General features: G+C 41.2%; 1 protein-coding gene across 1 annotated transcript; it reads left to right on the top strand.

Annotated features, from left to right (window-relative positions):
* Nucleotides 1-10,973: 10,973 nt before the first annotated feature.
* On the top strand, nt 10,974-14,322 carry LOC139472585 (protein starmaker-like). Its single transcript, XM_071255049.1, has 4 exons — nt 10,974-10,979; nt 12,017-12,199; nt 12,286-13,899; nt 14,095-14,322. The coding sequence occupies exons 1-4, from the start codon at nt 10,974-10,976 to the stop codon at nt 14,320-14,322; spliced, it is 2,031 nt and encodes a 676-aa protein (XP_071111150.1).
* Nucleotides 14,323-19,515: the final 5,193 nt, after the last annotated feature.

Here is a 19,515-nt window from a genome sequence, read left to right as displayed (position 1 = left end):
GTTGCCCATCGAATGAATGTTCATCAAAGCACGATTTCTCCTCTCTGGGAGAGATATCGGCAGCAGAACTCGTTGGAAGATGGACCTAGTGGACGTCCTCGAGTCACCACTGCGGCGCAAGATAGGTACATCCGGGTACATCACCTGCGTCAGAGAACAGCTACAGCGACCACTACCACTAGGCAAATACCCGGATTGAGAAGGATATCTGCACAGACTGTCAGGAACAGACTACGAGAGGCAGGTTTAAGAGCATGAAGACCCTACTTTGGCCCCGTTTTGCGTCAACAGCATCGACGTCATCGCGTTCAATGGTGTACAAACGTTCAGGCCTGGAATTTGGTGAATTGGCGTCGAATCTGGTTCAGCGATGATTCGAGATTTCTGTTGGAACGACGCGATGGAAGAATGCAGGTGTACAGACGACGTCATGAACGTTTTGCTGACGCCTGTGTCCCCCAGGTGGACAGATTCGGCAGGGGCAGCGTGATGATGTGGGGAGCCATATCCTACACTGGAAGAAGTGAGTTGGTGTTGATCCAAGGCAACCTGACAGCGCAACGCTACTGCGATCAAGGCCTTCGTCCACACCTCCGTCCCATTATCAACCGCCAGAGGGAGCTATTCCAGCAGGATAACGCCAGACCTCATACGGCACGTGTCACGAGGGCCTTCCTCCAGAATGAGAACATCAATGTGCTGCCCTGGCCCTCCAGATCACCAGACTTAAACCCGATAGAACATCTTTGGGATGCCCTGGACAGACGGGTGCGACAGCGTAACCCACAGTCCCAAACACTCCAGCAACTAGCACATGCACTACAGGCAAGAGTGGGCTACATTGCAGCAACATCAGATTCAGAGACTAATTCGTTCTATGCCGAGACGATGTCGCGCAGTTCTGAACGCCCATGGTGGTCATAGGAGGTACTGACTTCAGCGCCATCAAACGTCGATGTGTGATTCATAAACTGACTTTTTCCTATGTCTTCTTAAACAGTGATACCTTGACATTTCCTGTGTAAAATTTCTTCGAATTCCATTTGCTATTAACTTGTCCACAGTGTATCAAAATAAAAAGAAATCTGTAGTTAAAATTCTTATATGCGTTTCTTGTTTGAGAGAGTATATAACCAAGTTCGTTCCACAACCAAATGTATGCTTTAAACGGTACAATGTTGATAGAGCAGACATCACTTCTTATGTCCTATAATCTCACCTAGGACTATGCCCTCCTTCTGTCCTAGCTTTTAATCGGGACTTATTGTACTCAACGGCTTTCTTGTGAGCATGCGGTGTCCAAGAATACGATATTGCATAGACATTGCAAATTTGATTTACTGATTTCAGTTGTTGACTGACGAATAACAAGTGTTTTCATCCTATACGTATGCTTCCACATATAAGCACAACATAGTTATATAGTAGAGAGTGAGTGAGTATGATTTTACGCCGCTTTTAGCAATATTCCAGCAATATCACGGCAGCAATGGCAGAGTAAGAGAAGGTTTTGGAGATTGTTTGTTGGTTGGTTTGTTGTTTTACGCCGCACTCAGCAATATTCCAGCTATATGACGGCGGTCTGTGAATAATCGAGCCTGGACCAGACAATCCAGTGATTGATATCATGAGCATCGATCCACGCAATTGGGATACGATGACATGCAACAACCAAGTCAGTTAGCCTGACCACCCGATCCCGTTAGTCACCTCTTACGACAAGCATAGTCGCCTTTTACTGCAAGTATGGGTTGCTGAAAACCTGTTTTACCCCATCTTCCCGAGGCAAGGGAGTTAACTGACTATAAAAGTCCAGTTTCCACCTCACTTCATCTATTGTATAAACACATGACCGTGTACCCACTCACAAAATATTAACACCCCAAAATGAAAACAAACTTTCATTCGTTGTGTATATAATTTGGGGGGCAATAAATATACAATACATTGGCTAGCCAATGTTAGAAGTATTTTAAAGGAATGTGGTTTGTCCTATATATTTTACGTGCGCTTTACGCTGCAGTAAGTAAGTGATATATGTGAAAAGACCCAATCATACCTGATAAATCTCGGCTACTTCACAGAGTTCAACGACTACTGACTGACCAATTTATATCAAAGTGAATAGTGATGTGACTTCATCATCAAAGGGAAAGGCGTACCATTTTATAAAGCTAATATTCGGATCTGAAATGTATATTTGGCTACCAACTAAAATATCATATTTTTATATGATATTTATATTTCAAATTTTCGCCCTCGTAATACCTTACTCACTACAAACGTAGGTCGTTGGTATAAACCCCAATTTCACGGAAAGACTGCTTCAAATCTGTAAGTCTTGAGCTGAGGGTGACGAACTGTTTTTATCTTGAGTGTAATTGTTTGTCGCCTGAAAAGAATTTTGTTCGACCCACTTATTGTCATAGTCGTCCCAGCTTTTGTAATCTTCATAGTCTGTTTGCAACCAGTAACACTTAGGTATTATGCGCCTGAAGGAACTGATCAAATGCTTTTTTGATAAGTTGCAATGCTACTGCTACATGTAGAAAGCTAATGTTGGTCCATACTGTGTCCACAGTTTACATATGTTCAGCGTGATTGAACTAGTATCTTCATAATATCATCATACTGTGTCCACAGTTTACATATGTTCAGCGTGATTGAACTAGTATCTTCATAATATCATCATACTGTGTCCACAGTTTACATATGTTCAGCGTGATTGAACTAGTATCTTCATAATATCATCATACTGTGTACCTATGTGAGTGTTTTAAGGTGGAATAAATGAAGTAACTGCCATGTTCTCCCAACTTGTCATTCATAGGATGAAGATAGATGTATAATAGAGGAGTTGTTGTCCATCATAATAATAATTGTCCTGAAATTATCGCGAGCGTGAATTACATGCGAAAAATGCGAATTGTCTTTGTTCGCATTAATGAAAGTTCGCATTTATGTCTCCAAAATCAACAATAAGGCGGCATCACTTCAACTTTGAATAGCGGAAATACCAACTTGAATATATACACAAACACGGTTTATTGAGCAGCAGTTGTAACACGTACATAACAATGTCATTTAAAGAATAGGAATACCACAATAGACATCCGGAGAGTTATTGTGTCAAACTAGGCAAGACTGTTGGAGAATCCCAGATCGTCTAATTTCCTAAACCAATTAATACCCACATTGTCTAATTACTGGTCAGCCCAGATTGCCTAATCTGTGTGATCACTAATCCATGCGCTCTCCCGGAGTAGGCCATGTTGAGCAACGGGGAAGTCATAGCTGAAACCACCACTGCTCTTAAGTGGGAATATGAGCATTGTATAGATTGCACATGAGTAAAGAATCTTAAACCACTGAGATAGAAAGATCGGTAAATTTTGCCTATCTCAAATGAAGAGAAGGATACACGCAGATATAAAAGGAGAATGTCTCTCCCTGTTGTCGGATCCGCACTAAAAGCATTAAAATGGCAGAAAACTTAATCCAAAAATCTCTAAATAAAATACAACAATGGGCAGACAAATGGGGCTTCTCCCTTAACTCAGATAAAACAACAGGAGTAGTATTCAAACATAAAAACATGAAACCTGCCTACCCAATCCTCCAGCTAAACAACCAAACAATCAAATTCCAAAAACAAACAAAATTCTTAGGACTTATTTTCGATCAACACCTCACCTGGGAGGCTCACGTCCAAAACCTAAAAACTAGATGCAGCAAAGACCTTAACACATTAAGATGTCTCACCGGCTCTAACTGGGGAGCCTCCAAAGATACCCTCCTCTCACTATATACAACACTAATTAGATCAAAACTAGACTACGGCTGTGCCATATACAATACCCTAAACAACTCTCTTTCTAAAAAACTTGACTCAATACAATATCAGGCTCTCAAACTAATTACACGCACCCAACATGGCACCTCCTACACCTCACTTCAGGCCCTTACAGGAGAAATGCCACTAAATCTACGCAGGGAACATCTAAGCCTTAATTTCTGGGCCGCGTCCCAAACAAACCCTCTCATCCAAACCTAATTAACCAAAACATTAGCCCAAGAAACCAAGCTCTAGCTCGCAAACACCCCTTACTCACCCCAATATCCCAAAGAATAACTAACTACCTCAATGAACACCAAACTCAAAATCTTAAACAAAACTGCAAAAAAACAAATATCTTCACCCCTAAACTCAAAATACCCCAAATAGACACAACGCTAGCTAACCAAATAAATAAACAAACCGACCCAAACATAGCTAAAACCACCACACTTGCATACATACACGAAAATTGGCCAAATTGGTGTCACATATACACTGACGGATCTTCAGACCCGATCTCCAACCACACAGGCTTCGGAGTCCATACCACACAACCAGTTATATCCACACAATCTTACCGACTCCCTAACACCCAATCTATATTCACGGCCGAACTTATGGGCATGGCCTCAGCCCTGCATAACCAACAATCTAAAAACAACAAAAAAATCCTAATTCTCACTGACTCCCTTAGCGGACTACAAGCCCTCCAAAACAAAAATACCAAAAAACGACCTAAATTAATAAACCAAATACTTAAAAGCTCCAACGACCTAACAAAAGCAGGCAAACAAATAACCTTCTTGTGGATCCCCGCCCGCGTAGGAATTTACGGCAACGAAAGCGCCGATAAAGCAGCTAAATTATCTCTCAAAATACCAGAAATAAGCCTAAACCTACCCATCTCAAAATCAGAAATTAAAAGTGTAAACAAACAAAAAATAACCAAAAAATGGCATAATCAATATCAAAACTCAAATAGCCAAATCAAAAAAGTGCTCAGAAAACCACTCGCCAAACCTAAAATCATACACCCCTCTAAAAAAATTGACAGATTAATTACAAAACTCCAAACAGGACACACTAACCTAAATAACCACCTAAAACAACTTAAAAGACACACCACAGGCAACTGCCCCCACTGCAAACAACCCGAAACCACAGAACACGCACTCATTCACTGCACCCACTATCAAACACACGGAACCACACTACAAACCACCCTCAATCTAAATAAGGTTCCTACTCTAGATGAAATACTAAACCCTCAAAATAAACTAGAAAACTTCAAGGCCTTAGGCGTATTCTTAATCAAAACGGAACTAATAAAACGCATCTAAAAACATAATAACCTACCAAATCAAAATCACATAAAGAAACAAACATCCACCATACCCAGCTCCCTTAGTTCTCCTCCCCAACCCCATCGGCATCTATTCCAAATCTCAAAATTCCCAAATTATATATAAGCAACCCCTAAAGCCCCCTCTTGGGTTGCACAGACCACCCTCGCCCCTTTCGGAAACACATTAAATGTCCTGCCCGGGCCCGTGTGCGAAATACGCATCAGTCGGAAAGCGCACGTTAAATCTCCAAAGTAAGTAAGTAAGTAAGTAAGTAAGTAAGTAAGTAAGTAAGTAAGTAAGTAAGTAAGTAAGTAAGTAAGTAAGTAAGTAAGTAAGTAAGTAAGTAAGTAAGTAAGTAAGTAAGTAAGTAAGTAAGGAATATTTACAGTATTTGGAACGTCAGTGTAGGCGTATTCCTAATCAAAACAGACCTAATTAAGAGCATCTAAAAATTAATTAATCTACCAATCCAAAATCCAATAAACATACAAACACCCACCTCACCCGGCTCCCTTAGTTCCCTCCTCCACCCACCTCGGCATTTATTCCAAATTTAAAAATTCCAAAAATTCAATATAATTAAGCAACCCCTAAAAGCCCCTTCCTGGGTTGCACACACCACTTTCACCCTTCTCTAAATGGTCCGGCCAGGCCCGTGTGCGAAATACGCTGTAGTCGGAAAGCGCACGTTAAATCTTCCATATCAGTCAGTCAGTCCCTGTTGTCCAAAAATCAGCCTTCGCCCAAGTCCGAGTAGCCAGGACAAAAGTAAGACAACTCATAGACGATTCTAAAAAAGATTCATGGCAGACCTTCTGCAAATCCCTTAATGAGAAAACAAATGCTAAAACAGTCTGGAGCAAAATACACGCAATCAGGGGTAAGCGTAAACCCCAAAAAATCCCCAAGTTAGCCAACGCCCATACAGTCAAAGAAAAGGCCAACATTCTAGCTGAGCACTTCTCATCCGTCAGCAGCAACACAGAATACAATGCAAAGCCCTAATGCTGGCCACAGGCGCAGCGACAGGCACCTCACTAGAAGCATTACAAGTAGAAACGGGAGAACTCCCATTGAAACTAAGAAGAGAGCAGGCAATATTATCGTTCTGGGGACAAACATCAAAGCCTTTGGTTAAAAAGATATGTCAAGACAAAAACACTCGAGATGAAGCCCTAGCTCGAAAAAATCCCTCACTAAAGCCATCTGGGATATTAGTACGTGAACTCATTCGAAGTCACAATTGCGATGACATTCAGCCTCCAGAAAGTCACTACAAAGGGTTACACCCTCCCTGGACTTTACAAACTCCCAAAGTTGACACTGCTTTAACATCAGAAGTCACTAAAAAGGAAAACCCAACCCTACTACGATCAGTAGCTATCACTAAAATTCAAACTACCTGGGACAGCTTGGCCCAAATATACACTGATGGATCCAAGAATCCTATCAACAACAGTGCTGGTTATGGGGTCCATATCCACAGCTCCAAACCCCAAGCACATTCAGTTCGCTTGCCTGATGGTCAGTCAGTATTCACGACTGAATTGGAGGCAATTCATCATGCACTCAAACTCATACCGGAACTTCCTGAAACAAAGGCAATCGTCCTATCAGTGGCAGAAACTCAAACTCCAGGCCAAACACAGTCAACAATATTCTATACGAATATACAAAACTATCGGACCAAGGGCAACAGGTGGAACTGTGTTGGATCCCCTCTCACATAGATATTCATGGAAATGAAAATGAAAAAGCAGACTCACAGGCGAAGTTAGCTCTAGACAAAGCGGATATACAGCCCATTCCCTTTAGTAAACTAGAGATAAAAAGCAAAATCAAAGCCTCCATAGCAGAAAGATGGCAAGCCCAATGGGACGCATTGCCCCAGCCCGGGCCCGGGCTAGGTTAAAACAAGAATTGCAGTTAGATCCACTATCTGTCATAGCGAAGGCCAAACTAACTCTATTTCTGAGAGATGGACAGCTACTCGAACGTAAATAAACAGAGCAGCCAAGAATAAGAATGAAATCATATCAATATACGAAAATAGACATCATATCAATACAAAAACAGAAATTATGTGAACACCGAACTCACATGTGTACCCTACTCACACACACACACACACACAGGAGTCCCAAAGAGGGACAGGTCAGCCGAAATGGCTTAGGCAGAAGGTGACCTCTTAAACACTTAATGCAACAACAACAACCTGTTGTCCATAATCAAAATGGCAAATGTTCTAGTGGCAGTCTCCTTTCTACCTCATCCTCGAGGAGGTAGATCTGCTTATCATGGAGGTTATAAGTTTAGAGTGAACAGAAAGAAGAATGATGCAGTCTACTGGAGGGGTACTGAGGCTTCTTGCAAGGGAAACATTACAACAGTTGTGGGCAGACTAGTAAAGATCGGCCCAGACCACAATCACCAATCAGCGCCTTATCTCCATCATGTTGATGCCTTTAGAAGCAAGCTTTTTGATCGTGCCAGAACTGAGACTACACCTATCCAACGAATTTATGCTGATGAACTGGCCAACCTTCAGATGACAAGCTGATGAAGTTCCTGGGGAATGTCTCTGCCATTTTCCAACTTTTGACAGTATGAGGTCACCTATGTACAGAGAAAGACAGAAGAACATACCCAGTCTTCCAAAGACCTGATCAATAGTTCACTTGGAAGAAGGCTGGACAAGAATTGACAAGTTCTTGGACTTTGTCACAACAACATGGGTGGAGGAGCAGTACTGGTCAGCACAAGTTTGGAATCAATTTATGGAGTAACACCTACATAAATGTAGTACATGTAGTAACGCCTACATGCATGTAGTATATGGAGTAACGCCTACATAAATGTAGTATATGGAGTAACGCCTACATGCATGTAGTATATGGAGTAACGCCTACATAAATGTAGTACATGTAGTAACGCCTACATGCATGTAGTATATGGAGTAACACCTACATAAATGTAGTACATGTAGTAACGCCTACATGCATGTAGTATATGGAGTAACACCTACATAAATGTAGTATATGGAGTAACGCCTAAATACATGTAGTATATGGAGTAACGCCTACATACATGTAGTATACGGAGTAACGCCTACATACATGTAATATATGGAGTAACGCCTACATACATGTAGTATATGGAATAACGCCTAAATACATGTAGTATATGGAGTAACGCCTACATACATGTAGTATATGGAGTAACGCCTACATACATATAGTATATGGAGTAACACCTACATACATGTAATATATGGAGTATCGCCTACATACATGTAATAATATGGAGTAACGCCTAAATACATGTAGTATATGGAGTAACGCCTAAATACATGTAGCATATGGAGTAACGCCTACATACATGTAGTATATGGAGTAACGCCTACATACATGTAGTATATGGAGTAACGCCTACATACATGTAGTATATGGTGTAACGCCTACATACATGTAGTATGGGGTAACGCCTACATACATGTATTAATTGAGTAACGCCTACATACATGTAGTATATGGATTAACGCCTAAATATATGTAGTATATGGATTAACGCCTAAATACATGTAGTATATGGAGTCACGCCTACATACATGTATATGGAGTCCCGACTACATACAGGTTGTATATGGAGAAACGCCTAAATACATGTAGTATATGGAGTCACGACTACATACATGTAGTATATGGAGTCACGCCTACATACATGTAGTATATGGAAAAGGGCTTACAGACATGAAGTATATGGAGTAACGCCTACCACGGGTGTAGGTATAATGACTACATACATGGGTAAAATGGAGTAACGACTACCGCGGCTGTAGGTATAATGGTTACATACATGTAGTACATGGAGTAACGCCTACCACGGGGGTAGGTATAATGATTACATACATGTAGTATATGGAGTAACGACTACCACGGCGGTAGGTATAATTACTACATACATGTAGTATATGGAGTAACGACTACCATGGCAGTAGGTTTAATCATTACATACATGTAGTATATGGAGTAACGCCTACCACGGGTGTAGGTATAATGATTATATACATGTAGTATATCGAGTAACGCCTACCACGGGTGGAGGTATAATGATTACATACATCTAGTATATGGAGTAGCGCCTATATACAAGTAGTATATGGAGTAACGCCTACCACGGGTATAGGTATAATTACTACATACATTGCAGAGCTCCAGATAAGCTGCGTATCTGCGTAAAATACGCATCAGAAATGCAGAAATACGCAGTAAAATCAAATCCAAGCGTATCAAATACGCAACGAACATTACAGATACGCTACAAACTTGTGCGTATCATCAAAATATTGTGAAGTTACCCTGCGTATTCAATTAGCAAATCAGCAACTTATTTTTAAATTATAAAGGGGCATTCCGTCAACCTGGCCAAACTCCACGATGACAGTTACATCATGATCATTTGCCATCACACTTTCTTGTGGAAGTATCGTGGTATCGTCCTATAATGCTCTCGAACCCACACGACGCCACTTTGCAGGGACTAAATGAATAGTGTTTTTAAATATTTAACTTAAATACCCACATGTGTAAAAACTAGTGGGTAACAGAAATTTGAATACCCAAATAGAATTACTGATACCCAATGATTTTAAAATGCATGGGTAAAATACCCACAACACCAAACGACTACAACGGCTGTAGGTTTAATGATTACATACATGTAGTATATGGAGTAACGACTACATACATGTAGTATATGGAATAATGCCTACCACGAGTGTGGGTATAATGACTACATACACGTAGTATATGGAATAACGCCTACCACGAGTGTGGTTATAATGACTACTTACACGTAGTATATGGAGTAACGCCTACCACGGGTGTAGGTATAATGACTACATACATGTAGTATATGGAGTAACGCCTACCACGGGTGTAGGTATAATGACTACATACATGTAGTATATGGAGTAACGCCTACCACGGGTGTAGGTATAATGACTACATACATGTAGTATATAGAGTAACGCCTACCACGGGTGTGTGTATAACGACTACATACATCTAGTATATGGAGTAACGCCTACCACGGGTGTAGGTATAATGACTACATACATGTAGTATATGGAGTAACGCCTACCACGGGTGGAGGTATAAAGACTACATACATGTAGTATATGGAGTAACGCCTACCACGGGTGGAGGTATAATGATTATATACATGTAGTATATGGAGTAACGACTACATACATGTAGTATATGGAATAACGCCTACCACGAGTGTGGGTATAATGACTACATACACGTAGTATATGGAGTAACGCCTACCACGGGTGTGGGTATAATGACTACATACATGTAATATATGGAGTAACGCCTACCACGGGTGTGGGTATAATGACTAAATACATGTAGGAAATGGAGTAACGCCTACCACGAGTGTGGGTATAATGACTACATACATGTAGTATATGGAGTAACGACTACATACATGTAGTATAAAGAGTAACGCCTACAACGGGTGGAGGTATAATGACTACATACATGTAGTATATGGAGTAACGCCTACCACGGGTGTGGGTATAATGACTACATACATGTAGTATATGGAGTAACGACTACATACATGTAGTATAAAGAGTAACGCCTACAACGGGTGGAGGTATAATGACTACATACATGTAGTATATGGAGTAACGCCTACCACGGGTGTGGGTATAATGACTACATACATGTAGTATATGGAGTAACGACTACATACATGTAGTATAAAGAGTAACGACTACCATGGCTGTAGGTTTAATGATTACATACATGTAGTATATGGAGTAATGCCTACCATGGGTGTGGGTATAATGACTACATACATGTAGTATATCGAGTAACGCCTACTACGGGTGTGGGTATAATGACTAAATACATGTAGTATATGGAGTAACGACTACATACATGTAGTATAAAGAGTAACGCCTACCACGGGTGTGGGTATAATGATTACATACATATAGTATATGGAGTAACGCCTACCACGGGTGTGGGTATAATGACTACATACATGTAGTATATGGAGTAACGACTACATACATGTAGTATAAAGAGTAACGCCTACCACGGGTGTAGGTATAATGATTACATACATGTAGTATATGGAGTAACGCCTACCACGGGTGTGGGTATAATGACTACATACATGTAGTATATGGAGTAACGCCTACCACGAGTGTGGGTATAATGACTACATACATGTAGTATATGGAGTAACTACTACATACATGCAGTATATGGTGTAAAGCCTACCACAGATAATTTTCAAAAAAGGTTCAACAGGCTTTTGTTTTGACAAGACCTCTCATTGGCAAGACAACAGCAGTCGTGCATCACCATGGACATGAATTTCACATTGAGAAGAGGAAACACGGTAAACCTGTCAATTTTTCATGTGTCATTCGATAAAAATGCCAAAAACTGTATCAACAACATAGAAGGAATGTACAGGAGGCATGTGTGATTGAGAAAAGTTACGAGAAGTAGGTAAACTTTGAAAAATACGATTGCTGTCAGTGTCGGAAAGAATGACCCAACTTCTGTAGACTACTCAGAGTCAGAATCAATGAGAATTCTTCTCTTCGGGGATGGTAGATGACTGTCGACAGTGGAGTGACCCGAGCCGTTGGAAAAAATGGTGAAATTAAAAAAACCCTCCATATATGGGCCCGAGAACAGGGTGTGCACCGCGTGCAGGGAATGGATGGTGTGTGTGGTTTGTGACAAGTGTGACTGACGGGAAACATGACACAGTGCAGACTGACGGGAAACATGACACTGTGCAGACTGAAGGGAAACATGACACTGTGCAGACTGATGGGAAACATGACACTGTGCAGACTGACGGGAAACATGACACTGTGCAGACTGACGGGAAACATGACACAGTGCAGACTGACGGGAAACATGACACTGTGCAGACTGACGGGAAACATGACACTGTGCAGACTGATGGGAAACATGACACTGTGCAGACTGACGGGAAACATGACACTGTGCAGACTGACGGGAAACATGACACTGTGCAGACTGACGGGAACATGACACTGTGCAGAGTGACGGGAAACATGGCACTGTGCAGACTGATGGGAAACATGACACTGTGCAGACTGACGGGAAACATGACACTGTGCAGACTGACGGGAAACATGACATTGTGCAGACTGATGGGAAACATGACACTCTGCAGACTGATGGGAAACATGATACTGTGCAGACTGACGGGAAATATGACACAGTGCATACTAACGGGAAACATGACACATTGCAGACTGATGGGAAACATGGCACTGTGCAGACTGATGGGAAACATGACACTGTGCAGACTGACGGGGAACATGACACTGTGCAGAGTGACGGGAAACATGGCACTGTGCAGACTGACGGGAAACATGACACTGTGCAGACTGACGGGAAACATGACACTGTGCAGACTGACGGGAAACATGACATTGTGCAGACTGATGGGAAACATGACACTCTGCAGACTGATGGGAAACATGATACTGTGCAGACTGACGGGAAATATGACACAGTGCAGACTGACGGAAAACATGACACATTGCAGACTGATGGGAAACATGGCACTGTGCAAACTGATGGGAAACATGACACTGTGCAGACTGATGGGAAACATGACACAGTGCAGACTGACGGGAAATATGACACAGTGCAGAGTGACGGGAAATATGACATTGTACAGACTGACGGGAAACATGACACTGTACAGACTGACGGGAAACATGACACTGTACAGACTGACGGGAAACATGACACTGTACAGACTGACGGGAAACATGTCACTGTACAGACTGACGGGAAACATGACACTGTACAGACTGACGGGAAATATGACACAGTGCAGACTGACGGGAAACATGACACAGTGCAGACTGACGGGAAACATGACACTGTACAGACTGACGGGAAACATGACACTGTACAGACTGACGGGAAACATGTCACAGCGCAGACTGACGGGAAACATGACACTGTACAGACTGATGGGAAATATGACACAGTGCAGACTGACGGGAAACATGAAACTGTGCAGACTGACGGGAAACATGACACAGTGCAGACTGATGGGAAATATGACACTGTACAGACTGACAGGAAACATGTCACTGTACAGACTGATGGGAAACATGACACAGTGGAGACTGACAGGAAACATGGCACTGTACACGCTGACCGGAAACATGACACAGTGCAGAGTGACGGGAAACATGTCACTGTACAGACTGATGGGAAACATGACACAGTGCAGACTGATGGGAAACATGTCACTGTGCAGACTGATGGGAAACATGTCACTGTACAGACTGATGGAAAACATGTCACTGTGCAGACTGACGGGAAACATGACACTGTACAGACTGACGGGAAACATAGCACTGTACAGACTGATGGAAAACATGGCACTGTACAGACTGACGGGAAACATGACACTGTACAGACTGACGGGAAACATGACACTGTACAGACTGACGGGAAACATGACACTGTACAGACTGATGGGAAACATGTCACTGTACAGACTGACGGGAAACATGACACTGTACAGACTGATGGGAAACATGGCACTGTACAGACTGATGGAAAACATGGCACTGTACAGACTGATGGAAAACATGGCACTGTACACACTGATGGGAAACATGTCACTGTACAGACTGATGGGAAACATGGCACTGTGCAGACTGACGGGAAACATGTCACTGGATAGACTGATTGGAAACATGTCACTGTGCAGACTGATGGGAAACATGGCACTGTACAGACTGATGGGAAACATGTCACTGTGCAGACTGACGGGAAACATGTCACTGGATAGACTGATTGGAAACATGTCACTGTGCAGACTGACGGGAAACATGACACTGTGCAGACTGATGGGAAACATGATACCGTGCAGACTGACGGGAAACATGTCACTGTGCAGACTGACGGGAAACATGACACTGTGCAGACTGACGGGAAACATGACACTGTACAGACTGACGGGGAACATGACACTGTGCAGACTGACGGGAAACATGACACTGTGCAGACCGACGGGAAACATGACACTGTGCAGACTGACGGGTAACTCGTGCATCAGGGATTCTGGGAGGATTTAACAAACACGCTTGTGGAGTAGACATAGAAGATGACAGGATTTTGTTGATATTTTTAATGTTGTGATTCATTAGTTGTCGAATAACTGTTGATGGACTGGACGTTCTTGTGACCAGAAACTTGCATAATCTGATACGCTGGGACACCATTGTCGGAACAAGTTTGGCTCATTCGTTTTCTAGCGCTGTGGTTCGTCAACCTTTTGTCTGAGGACAGTCCAGCCCCGGATGCCATGGTCGTCATGAGACCAACAGGTTAAATCTGAGGATCCGTCCGTGTAAATGTGACACCAATTTGGCCAATTTTCGTGTATGTATGCTAGTGTGGTAGCTTTAGCTATGTTTGGGTCGATTTGTTTGTTTATTTGGCTAGCTAGTGTTGTGTCTATTTTGGGTATTTTAAGTTTAGGGGTGAAGATATTTGATTCTTTGCAGTTTTGTTTAAGATTTTTAATTTGGTGTTCATTTAGGTAGTTTGTGATTCTTTGGGATATTGGGGTAAGTAAGGGGTGTTTACGAGCCAGCAGATGTTTGTAATCGTGTCGCTTGAGGTAACGCTCAATGCTAGCCTTGATCCCCCTTCAGAGTAGACGGTTCGTATTCCGAACCATCTGATTTACGTGCCGAAATGAAAAATTTACAAAGAATAATGTTAAGTTCACTGGGACTAATTTCTTCCACCGTTCTTGTGTCATTTAAACTTTCCTGTATAAATTTGTGCACTAAATTCATATCAAGTTAAGTCTTTTTCATAGTGTTTTCGTTTTCATTGGCAGTTAAGAACTTCCCGATGTCATCATCGTTCACAAAGGCAAACCTGTCTGCATTCAGTCCGGTGTTTGGATTCGGGGGGTCGAAAAAGTCGTCAAACAGCAACTCCTCTAGCACAGACGCTGGCAACCCCGGACTTGGGGGTGTTGTGTTTTGCGCACTAGAAACAGTCTCTCGCGTAACTCGCAATCTGAATCTTGGAACTTCCATCTGGCCATATGCAGTTGTGACAACAAATACATTAAATGTGTTCAGAGGTTGAAGTATGCGAATAACCCTTCCTGTCAGATCTCCGTCCACTTTAACGAGGTCGTTTACTTTGACAGGTGTCAAATGGTCAGCCATGTTTGTTTACAAACAACGCAGACGTAGTTTTGTTTTTTGTAATTATGCTTATTGTAAACTAAAACTCATGCGAAATAAATGCTTTATTCATTATAATGTGAAATCACGTGGTTGATAAGAAACTATGTTCTAGTCTTATAAATCTCGATTAAGTGAGAATGTAGCACGTTGGTACATGTGAATGAATGCCCTGGATTTTTGAATGAACTCAATGAGAGAGAAATAGTCCCGTCGTCCAATGAAAATTGACATTTGTTTAACTGACCAATCACCTTCAAGAATCACTAATTGCACACTGTGCAAGTATCAAAAAGTTATTACATTGCATATTTGAGCCCATATGGGTAATAATTATAGATTGTAACATAAATGTAGGTATGTTCCCTGATCTGATTGGTTAAAAAGTGTTGTCGAATGAGCATAACATCGCTGAATTTTTGGGGTCTCATCACCGTGTATGTATACATTAATTAATGGAACTATTTTTGAAATCATCAACATGGAGGAACAGATGGAAATTTACCCTGACTTCCACATCGGAGATTTCGATGAAATATTGAGTGAATGGGGCGACGAGACATTTTCTGAGATAATACAAGAATTTGAAGGTAAATGAAATTTACCTTTTTCCATTAATTACAAAATCATAATCATAAATAATGTAATTTTCTTGGGCTTGGCCAAAGGAAAAAACAAAACAAAATCAATTTTTAACAGAGTAAAAAACATTTATTGCAACTCAATAATGACTTTCATACATCCACCTAATTTTGTTCTTATTATAACCCACAAAAAGCTGTTGAAGCTGAAAACCGTTCTGAGATGGCCCCCGAACTAGGAAATACAGCCAGCGTTTCCGTAGAGCCCAAAGTTCAAGCGTCCAGTCACCGCTTCGCGTCCCTTGATACAAAAGCAGTACAGGACATCGTGGATAGGAACCTCTCCAAATCTACTGGGAGTTAAAATATTTCGACGTAAGCCATTGAAACATAAAAGAATACATAAACAAATAAAAAAAAATTCCTACGAGAGTTACCTCCCTTACACCATTGCCATAATAGCAATGTAAAGCGTGACCAATGTGTCATCGCAAAAATTGGCAATGATATAACGAGATTGACCAAAATCTTAAAATAAATTAAATATTTCGTTTTGTAAGATTTGAGATATGTTATACTAAATGGATATACGGAAATTTCATTTAAACACGACACCGTAATAATAACGAAATACTCCCACTTACCGTCACATTTGTACCCTGAACACGGCAATCTTTTCACTTCCAGAATGGCTTGGTTTCCGAGGTTTTGAACCCACGTTCGAAGAGCTTCCTGCTTTTCAACTGAATGAGAGACTGAGGTTCTTTTATGCCGAAGTCAGAAATGCTGAGGGAGAACTTTACTCAAAATCGAGTTTTGTTGGGTTGCGTGCTGCCATACACAGGCACATCAGGGGGCCGCCATTTGAGCGCAGCATAAACATTATCCAAGACCGGGAATTTCACACTGCAAACTGCCGTCACTTTACTCTCAAACGCAGGTATTGAATCGCGAGATTTGCAGAATTACCGGCCACAAATCCGATGAATCGTTGAAGTCGTATTCCATTGACTCGTGCTCGTCTCAAAAACGACATTATTCGAACATTTTTCAGAGACAGGAGCAGCTCGCTAACGAACGTAATTTGGTACCTGTCATAGATACAAATATCCTGCCACTGTCCACTGCTCCCGTGAGTAATTTCCAGGTTAATTCTTCTGCTAATTTCCACGGCCTCTCTCACATATGTTATTCCACTGTAACAGTAAACAACTTTTTCAATCCCAGCTAAGCTGCATGTCTGAAATTTCGCACGTTTGACGTCTCTTGTCACCACCTCAGTTTCAGACGAGTTGACACTATCTTGTACAGGGGCCAAACAGTATGTACGTCTTTTCTAATTTTGATTATTTGTATTTCATAGTTACGCATAACTACAAATTACAAGTAAGATGAGGAACTGTGATAAAGAATTGAATTTGTGATATTTCCTGTTGTTTGTTTATTTCCTGAGAAATGAGCTTGAACATGTGACCACCCCTTTCGTAAAATGGACCCTCATTATTGGAGTACCTCGAAACCATTGATCGGTTTCGCGGCACCCCATATCATGCATCTTTTCGAAGGTGAGCACGAGGAGACGTATTACTAACGACAGTTTTGTTGTGTCATGCGCTCAGTAAATTAGTTCCTCCTAAATATCGATTTAATTAACGTTCATGTTACAATGTCGATAAATATTTCGTTTTGTAAGATTTGCGTGATGTTATGCTGAATGGATGTACGGAAATTTTTCATTTGAACACTCCGCCTTACGGCGTCGTGTTCAAATGAAATTTCCGTACATCCATTCAGCATAACATCACGCAAATCTTACAAAACGAAATATTTATCTCCTAAATAACCCACGAGGTCCGAGTGATTACGGAAAATATGTCACGAGTGAAATTAATGTTTTAAGTTCCGAGCTTTAGCGAGGAACTTAAAACATTAATTTCACGAGTGACATATTTTCCGTAATCACTCGTACCGAGTGGGTTATTCTATTTATTACCCATATTCGTATTAAAGACATGTTTCAAGAAAAAAACAATCAACTGTCGCCGATCAAGAATCAGCTGTTTTGTATCAATCCGCGAGTGAAAAAACACTGTCCACGCATTCCAACCGCATTACTCAATTATCGTGTTGTTACGCGTGAAAAAAAATAGTTCTGTTAAAAAATTGTAAAGATCACATTATTGCAGTTATATTTCTGTCCGATTTACACAGCGTACACTATCTAGCATTGATAAAGAAGACCTGTTTTAAAAAAGGTTCATCAGGTTTTTTAATCAAAGCTTGTTTTGACAAGATCTCGTCACTGACAGACAGCCCCGTCGTGCATCGGCAGATAGGCTACATGCATTTCACATTGAGAAGAGGAAACACGGAAAACCTGTCATTTTTTTTTGGTGTCATTTGACAAAAATGCCAAAACCTATAACAACAACATAGATGGAATGTACAGAAGTCTTGTTTGTTAGAGAAAAGTTACGAAAAGTAGGTAAACTTTGAAAAGTATGATTGCTGTCACAGTGTCGGAATGAATGACCCGACTTGACCCAGATATGAGACAGCCGAAACCAGGAATGACAAGAGAACCGGTTACAGTTTAATCCAGACAACAAGTTTAATTAACATCGTGTGTGATTTGAGACAAGTGTCACTGATGGGAAACATGTGCATGTGGGATTTCAGGAGGATTTGTCAAACGCGGAATGACACAGTCAGATGACGGGAGTTTGTTGATATTTTGATGTGATTCATAATGGTCGAATACCTGTTGATAGACAAACACGGTATCTGGAGATTTGGTGCTAAGCTGTCCGCATTCACGGAGTTCATTTAGTTCAATATCGGACACAGGATCAGCTCACTGGGGTAAGTTTTCCTTTCCTTGTATTTTTAATTATTTTTGCTTTGATTTCAAAACCTCCGAGTTCAGCAAAGTGCATCGATTTTGCAACCAGATGCTGGTAATCATGTCGCTAAGGTAACACTCTAGGCTACCCTTCATCTCCTTCAAAGTAGACAGTTCGAATTCTGAACTGTCTGATGTGCATGTCGAAATGATAAATTTGCAAATAATAATGTTTAGTTGCACCTTTCCTGTGTCATTAACCTTCATAGTCATATGGTCAGCGGACGTTAGTCAGCCTGCTTACCGCTCAGCGCCGTGCTTTGCAGACGTCGCGGTTACGAAAAACGTATACATTGTATAAAAAGTGTCACGACCTTATTTTTTCACACAACGTTACGAAATTGTACGAAATAGTGTATCTTTATGATGTCTTTCGGAATGTCTAAATGTCGTTGCAAAATGAATTTGTTTTTATTCTCATGCCATCGTTGAAAGTGTGAGTAGTCATATTTTTCGTGTTTTTCTTACCTTTATACATTTGTGAACTAAGTTCATGTCAACTTATCAAGTTTAGACTTTTTCATTGTGTTTTCATTTTCATTGGCAGT

This window comes from Haliotis cracherodii, unplaced genomic scaffold, assembly GCF_022045235.1.
Source record: "Haliotis cracherodii isolate W230 unplaced genomic scaffold, xgHalCrac1.p SCAF_25, whole genome shotgun sequence".
In the NCBI taxonomy this organism is placed as follows: Eukaryota; Metazoa; Mollusca; class Gastropoda; order Lepetellida; family Haliotidae; genus Haliotis; species Haliotis cracherodii.
This window is presented reverse-complemented; position numbering and strand designations above follow the sequence as displayed.

Coding starts and splice junctions, on each gene's coding strand:
- LOC139472585 (XM_071255049.1), top strand. Junction 12,200..12,285: donor CTGATGGGAAACATGACACT/GTGCAGACTGAC, acceptor GACACTGTGCAG/AGTGACGGGAAACATGGCAC. Junction 13,900..14,094: donor CTGATGGGAAACATGTCACT/GTACAGACTGAT, acceptor GTCACTGTGCAG/ACTGACGGGAAACATGACAC.